We start from the raw sequence: 15,021 nt of genomic DNA, 5'->3' as shown, positions 1-15,021 counted from the left end.
GGGATCCTGGCCTAGGAGCGAGGGGACCCGCCTCTGTTGCGCCCCTCTCCACCCCGGTGCTCTCCTATGCAGGTCATCCACCCACCCTGTACCCAGTCGGAGAAGCCCCCCAGTCTGAAGGGGTTGGCTGCTGACAAGCAGGGTTTCAACAAAGGTAGGAAAAAGTCCAGGCATATTTGGTAGCCGACGCTGAAGGGTGATCCAGGGGCCATCCCATTGGCATCTTCTGCTTAGTCCCTGTACCTCCTGTGACACCCCGTAGCCCCCAACCCCCAATCACTCAGTCCCTAGGACACAGGCAGGCCAGTCTCCAGAGCGTTTATTCTCTCCTGGCAGGGAGGGAGTAGGGGTCCAGTGGTCTGAGGGGCACAGGAGCCTACGTGTACCACATGAAGCCATAGGCGGCGCGGAGAATCTCCTCGTTCACGTGCAGCCCGTAGAGCTCGCCCATCGTGGGGGTCACCCAGCGCGTTGTGTGGAACACGGACTCGCCCACCTGCGGGGACAGAAGGGTATGGGTGGCGTCGCAGCTAACCCCTTAGGCCCATGCAGCCTGCTGGGACCCCACCAGGCCTGGCAGCCACTGTGCCTACACCCAAAACTGCCTTCCCCTTCTGGCACTTGACACCCACTACCCCTCGGCCCCAGGTTTTCTGTGTTTCTGCAGTGGCCTAGACCCCCGCCCTTCCTGCTGAGGACCCACCTTCCAATCCGGCACGTCCTTCATGATGATCGCCTCCTCCTCCAAGTTCTCCCGAAGCATCTGGAGAACCCTGCAGGGACAGGGTGGGAGGTGGGGGACAGGCCTGAGCACCCTGAGGGGCCCCTGCCTAACAAACCTGCCAAACCTGTCCCTGCTCCACCTCCCCATCACCTCCTGCAGCTTTCAACCCTGCACATGCTGACCCCTCTTCTTTCCTTTCTTCCACTGGCAAACTCTTACTGTCCTCCTGCCCGGCCCCAATGCCCCCTCCTCCAGAAGCCCTTCCATTCTCTCTTGTGTCTCTGCTGCAAATCAAGTTTGGGGCCCTCTCCAAGGACGATGGCATCCCCTGGAGCCATGTACAAGGTCATGGCTGTCGGTCCCCATGTGTGTTCTGGCCTTATCCCACGCTGCAGGCTGCAGCACTCAGGCCTGTAACCTCCCGACCCTGGCCCCAGCAGCACACCTCCGGTCTTTCTCTGCCTGCAACAGAGGCATCAGTGCAATGCGGGCCTCGAAGTCCTCGATCTGCAGGCGCCTGTGAAATCCCAAAACCAACACTCAGATCAGACCATGGTGGGATGGGGGGCAGATGATGAGGCCCTTGGACATGCATTACCCTGGAAAGGGGTTTTGGGGAGAGGCAAGCAAGGGGGAAGGGCTTGGGCAGTGGGCTCTGCCCACCGGCAGCCTGAGACAGGGGATGGGGGGGGCATGCAGTTGACACAGGTGGCGTCAGTCCACAAGACTGCTGGCTTCACACTTTCTTTTCAGTTCAAAACTTTTTTCTAAATCCTAAAAATAGCCCGGGCCTGATGATTGCAGTGAACTGTGGGGAACGTTCATCATGGGGTTCTGGACTTTACAAAATCACATCCCTTTCACTGCAAAATAACCATGGGGGAGCAAGCATCATGGGCAGCTCCTTTCTTCTCCCTGCTTTTTGGCATCTCCAAGCCACCAGCCCCATCCGTGCTGGCGGGGGGGCGGAGAGCAATGCCCAGTGATGTGGTCCAGGGAGTGGCCTCCGGCCCTGTTCCCTCATCACCAGAAATCTCACAGCAGCACAAGGAAGGGTCTGGGTGAACTTCAGCCCCCACCTCAAGCCTCCCACCCCCTCCCCCTCCCCCAGGACCCAGGGTAGCAGCCTCGCTCCAGGCTGCTGCCCTCACCACAGTCTCACACTGTGGTTACTACTGGGTCCATCTGGGAGACTGGGCCTGGTCTTGCCTGTCCAGTGTGGCGGCCCTAGCGTCCAGCACCCACCAGGTGCTCCTGAGTTCACTCAACAATGTTGAACGCCCTCCACGTGCTAGGCCTTCTCCAGCACCGCCTGTGCTGAGGGTGAGCAAGCTCAAGGTGGGTGCTAAGGACACAGAGTGGGAGAGGGTGGGGGGGCCTAGCTCGTTGAGAGCCAATGAGAAGGAGCCACATGGTGGGGCGTTCGGCAAGCTCAGAGGCGGCCTGAGTCCCAACCAAGGCTGTTGCAGACCTGGGTCCCTCAGGCCCTGTACGGCTGGCCCAGCCACTGTCTTGCATGCATGATCTGCTTTTTAAGCCTTCATATCATCATTGCCTGGTCACCACCCACAAAAAGACAAAAACCCACTAAGAGAGTGCATCGCGGGCCTGTCCCTCCACCTCCACCTCTGCTATGCTAACGTGGACCCTAGGGTACCCAGTGGTGGAGGTCAAGGGCACCCAGCAAACATCTGGCGGCGAGCTTCTTGCTTACTAGTCAGTCATTCCTTGAGAGTAAAGCCCAGAAATGGACTTGCTGTGTCAGGGCCTGCACTCCCTGAGGCCTGAGGAGTTGACAAAGGGCCCCGAGGTACACTAAGTCCACAGGCACACATCCCCACCCTCCCCTCCTCACCAGCGCAGGGCCCACCTGCGTTCGCGGTTCCACTTCATCATGCTCCAGTACCCAAAGAGCAAGGTCCCGATGCCAGCGGCGAACATGCTGTAGCCTGTGGGGAGAGGGGCGCTGCTCAGCACCTGCACGTGGCACAGGCCACCTTGTCCTTTCTTCTCCTCAAGCATAACCCACTCACTGTGCAAATACTCCAGTAACATGAATGAGGGAGAAGGCAAAAGCCCTCATGAACCCCCTGCCAGAGATGGCCGGTACCATCTCTAATGCCTATTTTTTCAGACTACTTTTTTTTGTCTCTGTGGAAAGTCCACTGGCCTCCTCCCTTGGACACCCCCTCCCCCGCAGCTGCAGCCCACTCTTTATCCCATTCACCCACTCTGCGGGCAAGGACACCAGGCTGCGAGGCTGCTACACCTCTGCCCCCATGCCAGGGTTCCTGGAAGGTACAGGCCGGGCAGAGACTATGAGAGGGCCTGAGGGCCTAAACGTTTATGGTTGGGTGGCCCTGGCCCCGCCACTGACTAGAAGGTTGTTTGGTTCCCCTCAGCCAACTGGTCCCCATGGGGAAGGACAGTGTCCACGCTGGGTCCCAGCTCCACGGAGGTCCCGGCTGCCTGGGCCCCCTCCCTGTGTGCTGCCCACAGGGGGCTGGATGGGGCTGCCGGAGGCAGGCAGTGCCCTGCAGGGGCTGCCCAGCCACCCCCTGGGCTCCCAGGTGCTGCTTCCTCCCGGCCCAGTGGAGTGGAGCCCCTTCCCGGGACCCCAGGAGACAGAGGCTGAAATGAATATTTACTGAGAACCCGTGGGCACCTGTGCTGTAATTCTGACTGACAGGCCGTGGGCCTGCTGGGGTCTTCAGGGAGGTCTGGACGCTTGGGGCCTGGCTGGGGCTGGCTCGTCCCGCACCACCTCATCTTTCAAGCCTCAGTCTCTCCTCTGGACAGAACTCGTGGTTGCTGGGATGAAGGGACAAACTCAGTCAGACCGAGCTCCATTTAACACCCAGTAAAGGACCGGCAAATGGTGGGTAAAGCCACTTCCTGGGACTCATGGGGGGGACAAAGTGGGGGCTCTTTCTTCTTCAGCTCGTCTCCAGCACAAGGCTCCTCTGGCACCTCTGTTGGACCCAGAGATAAATGAGAAACTGGCTCAATTTTTTAATCCCTTTAGTTCAACCTGTTAAAAACATGAGCTCAGGGTAAGGCACTTCCACGTTATGGGGGACAAGGTAGCGAGGGCACCCTGGTTCCTGTGCTCAGAAGTAGGACCTCTCCTGAGAGGGCTGAGGGCCCAGGACCAGTCCCTAGTGCACCCACGGCTCTCCCGCAATGGCTGACCACCTGCGCTGGGCACTCAACGTTCTTTCCACTGGGTGGGAGTGTTTCATCAGAGCTGCCCATTACTTGCAACAGCTGCAGAGAGGCCGGGGGCTGCTTCTTCCGACCCAGCCCCAGGGAAAGACTGAGAGACTGTCTTTGTGAGGACCTCTTGCCCTCAACATTGGGCACCCATGTGTGGGCCCATCTGTAAGATAAATTCCAAGACTAAGGTAAAGTGGCCTTTAAGATGATGCAGCTCTAACTCATCTATTCCTCATTGACAGTGGTGAGGCCGAGGCCCCAGGCCCTCAGGGGGTGTCTGTGCCTCCAGAGCTGCCAGTCTGGTGGGAGAGGCCAACGAGGGGCATGCCCGGAAGCGGGTGCGGGCCACGTGTAAAGGAGACCTAAATGAATACAAACGCATCCTGCGTTCATGGATCGGAACTTAACATTGTTCAGATGGCAGCACTCCCCAAGCTGAGGTACAGATTCAACAGTCCCCATCAGAATCCCAACCTTCCCCCCACAGTCCCGCAGAAATTGACAAGCAGATCGTGAAATTCATATGGAAATGCAAGGGACCAGAATAGCTGAAACAATTCTGAAAAAGAAGAACAAAGTTGGAGGACTCTTCAAACTTATCACGCAGCTGTGTGTACAAGACAGTGTGCCCTGGCATAAGGATAGACATGTACATTGATGGAACAGAGCTGAGAGTCCAGAAATAAACCCTCACATTTATGGTCAATTGATTTTGGACGAGGGAGCCAAGATAATTCAATGGGGAAAGAACAGTCTTTTTAGCAAATTGGACAACAGGATAGCCACATGCAAAAGAAGTGTGCTCCTCCCTCCCTCCATACACAAAAATTAACTCAAAATGGATCAAAGACCTCAATGTACTAAGAGCTAAAACATAAAACTCTTAGAAAACAGAGTAGTCATTCTCTGTGACCCTGGATAAGGCAACGGTTTCTTAGATATGACACCAGAAGCACAAGTGACAAAAGAAAAAAATAGAATTGGACTTTGTTGAAATGTAAAACTTTTGTGCTGCAAATGACACCATCAATGAGCTGAAAAGACAACCCACAGACTGGAAGAAAGTATTTGCAGATCATATACCTGATAAGGGAATGGTATCCAAAATATATAAAGAACTCTTAAAACTCAATAATAAAATGATTAACCACCCAATTAAAAATGCATAAAGGATTTGAATAGAAATTTCTTCAAGGAAGCTACACAAATGGCCAATAAACACATGAAAAGATGTTCAACATCGTTAGTCCCTAGGGAAATGCAAATCAAAGCCACACTAGATACCACCTCACACCTACTAGGACGGCTAAAAGTTTTTTAAATGGAATGTAATTAGTGTTGTCCAGATGCAGAAAAATTCGAACTCCCGTACATTGCAGGTGGGAACGTAAAATGGTACAGCCAATTTGGGAACAGTCTGGCAAGTCCTCACAATGTTAAATGGGGAGTTACCATATGACCCAGCAATTCCACTCCACCTAAGAGAAAGGAAACATGTTCACACAGACACCTGTACAGGAATGTTCACAGCAGCACTGTTCGTAACAGCCAAAAGGTGGAGACAACTCAAATGTCCAACAAGTGGTAAATGGACACACAAAATGTGGTCCATCCATAGAAAAATATTATTCAGCCATAAAAAAGAATGAAGCACTGAAACACTACAACATAAGCATTAAAAACATGCTGAGAAAAGTCACACAAAAAGGACACAGAGTGAATGATGCCATTTATATGAGAGGCAAATCCATAGAGACAGAAAGCAGATTAGTAGTTGTCAGGGGCTGGGAGAGAATGTGGAGTGACTGTTAACAGGTAGAGCATTTCTTTTTGGGGTGATGAAAATGTTGTAAATTTAGATCATGGCGATGGTTGCATAACTGTGAATAGACTAAAAAGTGGTGATCTGTACTCATGAAACGGGTGAACTGTACGGTATGGCATGCGAATCTCAATAAAAATGTTAAAGATACCAGAAAAAAAGAAAGGGCCACTCACTGGGTGCAGGTGGGAGTGGAGAGAGGAGAGCTGGGGGTGAGAGATAAAGGGAAAAGGTGGGGGTAGCAGTCACTTCGGTAGCAGCGTGGATTAAAGGCAGCCTGAGCCAGCTTGGCATGTTCTGGGATGTTGGCGCTGAGTGGGCCAGGCAGAGAAAAGGGGAGTTGGTGTCAGGCTTGGGGACACGGTGCCTTGACGAGAGCAAGACTGATTGGGAGAGGGCAGCTGTGGATAAGGCTGGAGGACAGAAGATGAGGGCAGGGTGCAAGACAGACTGTAGGGCCTTTGCATTTACTGTTCCCTCTGCCTGGGGAAATCCTTTTCAGAGAGGTCCTTCCGCCCATTCTGGCTAAAGCAAGCCCCAGTTATCCTGGGCCTCGGCACTGACCACAATGGGAAATTATGGAGTGATGTGTCTGTCTCCTCAGCTAAACAGTGAGCTCCTCAGGACAGAGCCCAGCACCACGGATGCACTCAACAATTACTAAATGCAGGTACATAAACAAAGACCACATCCCAGAAAGGAGTGTGGTCTTATATTCCTCACCCTTCTGCAACCAGGAAAGACTGGGGTGGGTCTGTACGTGCTGCAATGAAAGTTGGTGTCAAGGGCTGTGATGGGAGACCCAACCCCAATCGGTGGTATCTGAGGCACATGGGAGGCACTGCTGGAAGAGTGACCGGGATATGGGCCACATTTGTGACTTAAAAATGAAAGAGATGCTGACTGTGGGAAGCCCAGGGAGACCCAAGGGCTAGGGTCCTTCTGCAGCCTGGTCTGCAGCCTAGTCACAGAACTATCCATGTATAAACAGACCTCATGCCACACACCCGAGGAGTGCACTGACCTGGGTGTTAAGAGGCTCAGATCGCTTTATATTTGTTGAATCTAGGAATGAGTCTAGAGTCGAGTGCCCATGTGGTGCCAAATCTAGTCTGTAATCTGTTTTTGTATGTCCCTTGGACTAAGGACACTTTTAGGTTTGCAAAGTTGTAAAAAAAAAAGCAGCAATAGTGGATAAAGACCATCTGGCAGAGAAAGCACGAACTATTTATCTGGCTCTTTACGGAAAAAGTTTGCCAACCTTTGCTCTGGATTACAAAAAAGCCAAGAAGGGGAAGGGGAAGACCTGAGTCTTCACCTGACAGTAACTCTTCTACTGCCTGAATTATAACTTTTTTTTTTTTTGAAACCATGCCCATTAATTTTTTTGCTTTTTAATTGAGGCATAATTTGCATAACATGCGCACGGTTAAATGTAAAGTTCAATGACTTGCAGCAAAGTATTCATTCTTAACTCGTTTTACATTTTTTGTATTTCTCTGTTATCCTTGGGTGCAGAGTATGGGCGCCTTTTACTTTCTCGCTTACATTTTTTTGTGTTGAACACAATAAAAAATTTTAAAACGTTACTTAGAACCCTTGACAATTTTAAGAACACATAATTCTGGGATAGCCTGAAGTTGGGGGCCACCAGCGAGGAGCCACTGCACATAACATCTTCTTTTTTTTTTTCCCGAACATCTTTTAAATTCCCTCGGTATTCTGGGTTTCGGCCCCAGCTTTGCTCTGGGTGGCCCTGTTGGGAGGTCGCATCCTCTCTCGGGCCTCAGTTTCCCCACCTGTGAAACCGGAACGTGGCGGAAGGCTCGCGGCGCGGGCTAAATTAACCTCAGTTTCATCAATTGTAAAATGGGAATAATTAACGGGACCGACCTCTTGGGCTGTTCCGAGTTGGCAAAGGGCTTAGTAAATGCTCGACAAACTGCAGCAGCTGTCGTTATTGTTAGTACTGAAGCTGTTGGGGATCCTGGAACTCCGCCCCCCGTCTTATGGAGAGGGAAACTGAGGCCCGCTACACTCCCCGACGTCCCGACCCCGCCGCGGCGCCCAGAAGGCCCAGACCCTGACACCCCGGCGCAGGGCGACACTGACCCGACAGTCCCCGACGCGGAAGGTTCCGCTTGTAGTCGATAGGGCCGTAGCCCCCAACCGGGGGCATATCCTGCTTCACCTTCGACGCCGCCATGCTTACACGACACTGCACTTCCGGTTGCGGGAGGAAGTTGCGCAACGGCGACCAACGCCATGATGAGTGTGGCGGAAGCTGCCGCGCCGGTCTCGAACCCGGCTGCGAAACCTAGGGCGCTGGTGCACCTACTTACCCCAGTGCATGGGAGAGCTCGGATAGCTGGGCCCGGGATCGACTGCACGCTCCAGCTGCGGCCGTAGAGTCCTTATTTTCTCTCCTCCCACATGGGGCGTGGCTCAGTCGGTGTCAAAGCCTGCAGCCCGTCCGGTCGCCAGGGTCCTTGCACCAAAGGACCACCCATTCACCTTCCCTCTGGGGCGATGTGCAGGCCAGTTAGAAACCTCAGGCTCCCGAGGGAGCCAGGTCTCTTCCCCATTTTCTCCCCCTCGGGGGGCCCTGTGGGCAGCCCAGGGCTCCACAGGGTCAGGGCTGAGTACACGAAGTTGGGGGACGGCTGCTACTCAGATTCGGACTCATGAGGAGCCGCCCCAATCCCAAGCACGGATTCCACTCCCGGTGGTGGTCGGGACTCCTTGCTAGTGTCCTCTCATCGGGAACTGGACCATTCAGAGTGATTATGAGTCACAAAGCCCTAGGGCCTTGGGGGGCACCACGGGGCGGGGTCTGGGCCCCCACCCCCCACCCCGAGGCGGGGTGACGCCCACGGTCACTTCACAAGGCAGAAATTGTTACCTAGGCAATAAAGGGCACCGCGGCGGTGGGGGCCCGGGAGTGGGCACATGGGGGTGCGGGTGTGCAGGTGCCAAGCGCCATGGGTTAGGCCCGAGATCGGAGTCCGGCCGCCCACCGACAGCAGCCGCCTCCTGCTCCCCACGCGCCCCAGGCGCCACCATGTCGGGCAACAAACTTCTGAGCGAACTCGGCTATAAGCTGGGCCGCACGATAGGCGAGGGCAGTTACTCCAAGGTGAAGGTGGCCACGTCCAAGAAATACAAGGGCACGGTGGCCATCAAGGTGGTGGACCGGCGGCGCGCGCCGCCAGACTTCGTCAACAAGTTCCTGCCACGCGAGTTGTCCATCCTTCGGGGCGTGCGGCACCCGCACATCGTGCACGTCTTCGAGTTCATCGAGGTGTGCAACGGGAAGCTGTACATCGTGATGGAGGCGGCCGCCACCGACCTACTGCAGGCCGTGCAGAGAAAAGGGCGCATCCCCGGGGGGCAGGCGCGCGACCTCTTCGCGCAGATCGCCGGTGCTGTGCGCTACCTGCACGACCACCACCTGGTGCACCGCGATCTCAAATGCGAAAACGTGCTGCTGAGCCCTGATGAACGCCGCGTCAAGCTCACCGACTTCGGCTTCGGCCGTCAGGCGCATGGCTACCCCGACCTGAGCACCACCTACTGCGGCTCGGCCGCCTACGCGTCGCCCGAGGTACTCCTCGGCATCCCCTACGACCCCAAGAAGTACGACATATGGAGCCTGGGTGTTGTGCTCTACGTCATGGTCACCGGGTGTATGCCCTTCGACGACTCCGACATCGCCGGCCTGCCCCGGCGTCAGAAGCGCGGCGTTCTCTACCCCGATGGCCTCGAGCTGTCTGAGCGCTGCAAGGCCCTAATAGCCGAGTTGCTGCAGTTCAGCCCGTCGGCCAGGCCCTCCGCAAGCCAAGTAGCGCACAACTGCTGGCTGCGTTCGGGGGACTCCAGCTAGAAGCCGGGGTTCCCACCATTCCCGCCGCTCCGAGCACTTCTTGCGCAGCGCACGCGCAAGAAGCGCGCTTCCGGAGTTCCGCGAAGCCGCCGCGCGCCACTGCGCACCCGCCCTTTCCCCTTTCCCACTTCGACGCCGGGGGCGGCAGTCTCCCCCGTTTGGAATTCAGCTCCTCCACCACGATCCCAAGAGCAGAAGGGCGCGTGCGCTTCCTCGGTTCCCCGACAGAAGGCCCCGGGAAGGGGCTGGGCGAGAGGAGAGGGAAACGTTGCCCCCGTGCTAAATGAGCGACCGCTACGCGGCGGGCACTGGCTGCTTGGAGAAGCTGCTAGCGAGCGGACGCGCGCGGAGGGCGTCTGTCCGCAGCCAGCCGCGCATGCCGATGAGGGACGGCGTGCTCCAGGCGCTGCCCACCTTGGAACTTGCAATAAACTCGCTCTTTCTCGCACCTGGCTCTAGCGACGGCCCCCTTTTACGGAGCTGGGGGGAGGGGATCGCTTCCCGGGAGAAGGCAGGCGCGGGCGCCCCCTTTTAGAGAAAGGCTTGTGGAGGTTCTTGCTACAGGTCTGAAAAGGGAGTTGGAAGGATTCGAACCCAGACCTTTCGGGCTCCCCATCTTGGGTAGACTCGAAGGGGCTTTGGAGTCGTCCCTGGCGTCGTAATGGTCCTGGGAATGGAGGTGCTGGACTAGGGAGCAAGAACCCCAGCACCCTTCTGGTGTTTAAGGATGGAACAGCAAGGGGCGGGGGGCGCCTGTCCCTACAGAAACAGCATTTGCAAAAGAGGAAATTGAGGGCTTCCCTGGTGGCGCAGTGGTTGAGAGTCCGCCTGCTGATGCAGGGGACATGGGTACGTGCCCCGGTCCGGGAAGATCCCACATGCCGCGGAGCGGCTGGGCCCGTGAGCCATGGCCGCTGAGCCTGCGCGTCCGGAGCCTGTGCTCCGCAACGGGAGAGGCCACAACATGAGGGGCCCGCGTACCCACCCCCCCAAAAAAAAGGAAATTGATGCCCACACCGGTATCACTTGACCAAGAACAGGCAGGATTTGCACCCAGATATGTCTGAAGTGGGGTGGGGAGGTGGTGGAAGCTCTCCTTAGTGAAGGTCCCTTCCTTGGTAAGGGTTAAGACCCTCGGGGGAGAGTCGAGGGTGGGGCATTTGTCTGACGGGGTTCATTCTGTACTCTGTTCATTCATGCATTTTTTTGAGCGCCTGCTGTGTGCCAGGCTCTGGGACTCAGCCAAATGGCTTGGGTTCATCCCTGCTGTCAGTGAAGGGAGCAAGTGAAAAGTAAAATAAACGAATAGCATGAAAATAAAATAATTGTAAGTTGTTGCTAAATGCCAGGTGGGGGTGAGCAAGGAGGGACTGAAGGGAACGACGTTTGAGCTGAGCCGAGAAGGAATCAAACGTTGGAAACAGCAAAAGGAGTGTTCCAAGTGTTCCCAAGACAAGATGGAGCTGGTGTGTTTGAGTAATGCTAGGAACTCCTGTAGCTGGAATGGAGAGGGAAAGGAGGTGGAGAGGTAAAAGGTGTGTGTCTGGTATCTGGAGAGGGACCCCACAGGGTCTGGGGGAGATTGGGGGTTATTTTGCCTGTGATGAGGTTACTGGGTTTAGTGACAGTGGCTGTTGTCATTTGGGGTGTATGGGAAACCTCTCCCTAGGCCCTTATCCTACCTGCCTCCACCCAAGCCCCACAGTACCTGAGGAGGGTGGTCATTTATGGGTCTGACCATACCCCACCCCTGCTCCCTCACCCTCCATAGCTCTCAGGTGCCCTGGGGATTATGTGCCACCTCTCCCCTCACTCCCTTCAAATAGGCTGTGGCCCCAACCCCCTCATTTTGCAGAGGAAGAAACAGGCTAAGAAAGGGGAAATGACTTGCTCACTCAGAATAAAACCCACATCCTTTTCCCCTTGCCCCCAAGGTCCAGCCATACTACTCTCCTTTGTCCTCAACCTGCCTTGCTTGGTCTCACCTCCGAGGCTTTGCACAGGCTGCTCCCACTCCCTGCACCACTTTTCCCCTCCCTTCATGCAAGACTTGGCCTAAAAAGGTCACCTCCCTTGATACCCCATTCTTTCCCTCCTCACCCCTGTCTCAAGGTGTGATCCCAATGCCTGGGGCATGGCACATGCCTTTTTCTGTCCACTGATTGATCTGTGTAAGCAATGGGCCTGGGGTCCTCCTGCCTCACGGCCACACCCACAACTCAGTTCAGAGGGGACAAGGTCTCAGGGACCAGGGCTGGTGTCCCATTTGTTAGCTGGAGAAGATGCATGAGACTTGCCCTCCATCCACGGAGGAGCTTGTGCCTAATCCAGCAAAGACTCACTTGAAGGCTGGCCGTGGAACCCCGGAAGTGGGCTTCTTTCAGCCAGTGTCGGGGTGTGGGGCACCAGTCAGTATGTGTCGCGGGTGGAGCACGACAGGGTTGGGTTTAATTTCAGTCATGTCTTGTACCAGTTCTATGCCTTGCCCAGGCTAGTCATGGCCACTGGGGAGTCTTGAGGTAGAGATGCCCCAATAACAAGAAACAGCATAATACATAAATAAAGCACCTAGGAAAACACGGTGACGTTTACTGCACATTGGAATTCACCAAAGTGCTTACAAGTCTCATTTTTGTGAATAAAATTTTGAAAGTGTGTCAACCTCTAAAAACAAATTTTCACCAGAAATTGTTCATTTCGGAGCCAGCCGGGTGGCTCCCACCCTCTGTGCTTAGAATCTACACCTGCAACATCATGTCCTGCAGCAGACACCCAATGCCGTGCCAATCCAGAAAAGCCCACCACTCTGGGATGGAGGCTGGTGATGGCTAGGAGCCAGGCCAATGGGCAAAACCCACTGCATTCTCACTGCACTCCCCTAGCGCTGTGGGTAAACGGGCCACAAAGCCCCAGGTTCTGGTGGGAATGGAGGCCCAGAAGCAAGGCTGCGGAACCCAGTTGGGGGAAGACTAAATACCCATGACAAGTGAGGCCTGAAAGAAGCCCAAGAAGCAGGTGTCCTCTCCTTTGCTTCCCCGTTAACAAAGGGTCACCCTGCTGTCCCTTCCCAAGTTTCCAAGCTGCCCCAGAGCCGCGACAAAAACAACGTGGGATACCAGGGCTGAGAGGAGGACAAAAAAAATACAGCCAACACATCATCCATTTCTTTATTGTCCTTCAGATTCTAAAACTTCCTCATGACACAATGTATAGCCATTGATTCCAGCGTCTTTGTTTACTGGAACTTCTGTTCCGGTTTGGTGGGAGATTATTTTTTTAAACATTTATTTTCAAAGACTTAGAGTCACAATAAATACAAGTGACAATCTCCTCCCCCCAACCAAAACAAACCACCTCCCAAATACCCTACACTAGTGTGACTATTATACTTTCTTTGTTAAGGATTATAAAACTTTAGCTGTCCTTTAAAAAAAAAAAAAGCTCAGTCCAAGTTCTTTAGGCCAACGCCATGTGCAGCATAACTAGGCATCAAAGAAAAACCCTACGGCAGAGCAGCAAGGACTGTCTTTCCCATTATTTACACCCCTGTGATGATAATGTATTATTTATATAGAAAACTCCTCCCCGTGTCTCTCCGCCCACAGGAGAGTGATTTGTGGGACACAGGAGCCACAGGATGCAGCAGGGGTGTACTGTCGCCTCTTTCATTCCCTCTGCACTGAAGTGAGCTTTTGCTTCCTGAAGATCTTATAGTACAGACAGGACCAGAGGCGCGCCCCGCCCCCCGCCCCCACTCCCCGCCCCCTGGGGAAAGGCCACTCTTGACCTTGTCAAAAGTGTGGGTCCCAACAGTACACATGGGACACTGAGGACTGGAGTCCCCATGACATGGTCAGGATGGCCAGAGCCGTGGGCAGCTCCAAGTGGACGCACAGTTATCTGTGCAAGAATCCACGTGCACACTCGGGCCCACACAGGCAGCCACTTCAGATGGGGAAGTGAGCTTGGTGAACCCCACACCCGAGTCCACAGAACAGCTGACGTTTTGAATAGCTTCCAGTTGCCATCGGGGGTTCCTGTCACAGATTCCCAGGCAGTTACAATTGTCATTTGAGACTGGGGGCTCCCACATTCTCTGGTTCTCCTGGGAACCAGATCCTCTCAGCCTACAAACTCCCAGAACTGTAGCCAATTTTGAGGGGTGGGCTTTAGGGCTGGGAGAATACCCTTAATGTTAATATCCTTCCCGTATTCAGAGAGGTATTTAATGCCTTTTCTTGCAACATTATAAATTTCATCACAGAACCATGCACTTGAGGCTTATAGAATTTATACACTACAAAGGGGAAATTAAAGGAAAAAAGGGGGGAGATAGAAGTTTTGAGACAGTAGAAATGAATAAAGATTAAGGCATCTCACCTTCTTGACCCCCTTTTAAAAAGCTACATTTATGTCACAGTATGTTCTACTATGGGAATGTTCCTGCAAATGCTGGGCTGCAGGAGGCAGAGACAGGGTCAGGGCCCGGCCATCCCGTCCTCCGCCTGTGGCGGTCAGTTTGTACTGAACTCACGAGGCCTAGTCAACAGCCTGGAGAAGTCTGGCCAGGTGAGGTGAGGAGAGGTGGTTCCTGAGCATAGTGGAGAGTGAGGTTCTGATGGGGACAGGGTTCGGGGCCAATGCAAGTGGCTCAGTTTGAGCCCTGGAATCACAGACCCAGTCAACCCCCGCGGGGGTGCAACAACCATGGTGCACCCCCAGTGCAGAGGTGACCTTGGCCCAGACGCCTGAGTTGCTGCATAGGACTGAGGTCAGTTTTCAGGGGAGGCCAGCGGGCACTCCTTCTTGGAGGATTTGGAAAATTTGGCCCATGTCATTGAACAGAGAGAGCTAACAGCTCAGAGTAGTATAAGACAGGTATTTATTTGCCAGGCACACAGAAAAATGAGAGGAATAGAAATGCTTGCATACTCTTGATTTTTTGGTGTAAAAACACACCCTTCCCCGCTCCCCCACCCCTCCTGAAGGTCAATTTCCCCTTTCCCCCAAATCCCTGGATCTTGGAATGAAAGCCACCCTTCTCCTGCCCTCCCCTCCTTCAGCCCATCTACATTATGTACTCAAAACAAAAATCAATGAGAAATTTAGGATTTTACACAACAAAAAATTAGAATGCTTTGGAAAACTAGTTCTATGGCATGTCAAAAATGTCCTCTAAACACTGATAGTCACACAACATGGGGGGGGGCGGTGGCGGTTAAATGAGCCTTTATTAGAATGTTGCAGCAGTGTATTCGAAGAAGGTGGCCCTACAAAATAAGGATTTTAAGTTAAGTCCCTAACTGCATGGATAGGAAACCCAGGGCCGGGGTTGAAGTAAGGAGCAGCATACCCCCTCTACACACGCGTGTGCAC

The 15,021-nt window shown here is 54.1% G+C and overlaps 2 protein-coding genes across 2 annotated transcripts; one reads left to right on the top strand and one right to left on the bottom strand.

Moving 5' to 3' along the window:
- Positions 1-302: 302 nt before the first annotated feature.
- NDUFA13 (NADH:ubiquinone oxidoreductase subunit A13) lies at positions 303-8,061 on the bottom strand. Its single transcript, XM_007116978.2, has 5 exons — positions 7,875-8,061; positions 2,595-2,673; positions 1,170-1,241; positions 704-773; positions 303-496 (listed from the first exon to the last, which is right to left on the bottom strand). Exons 1-5 carry the CDS (start codon positions 7,966-7,968, stop codon positions 377-379), a joined length of 435 nt encoding a protein of 144 aa, XP_007117040.1. The 5' UTR covers positions 7,969-8,061; the 3' UTR covers positions 303-376.
- A 693-nt stretch (positions 8,062-8,754) lies between these two features.
- On the top strand, positions 8,755-9,654 carry TSSK6 (testis specific serine kinase 6). The gene has a single exon (XM_007116975.2). The coding sequence runs from the start codon at positions 8,824-8,826 to the stop codon at positions 9,643-9,645; it is 822 nt and encodes a 273-aa protein (XP_007117037.1). The 5' UTR covers positions 8,755-8,823; the 3' UTR covers positions 9,646-9,654.
- The last annotated feature ends 5,367 nt before the right edge of the window (positions 9,655-15,021 follow it).

Source organism: Physeter macrocephalus, chromosome 2 (genome assembly GCF_002837175.3).
Source record: "Physeter macrocephalus isolate SW-GA chromosome 2, ASM283717v5, whole genome shotgun sequence".
NCBI lineage: Eukaryota > Metazoa > Chordata > Mammalia > Artiodactyla > Physeteridae > Physeter > Physeter macrocephalus.
This window is presented reverse-complemented; position numbering and strand designations above follow the sequence as displayed.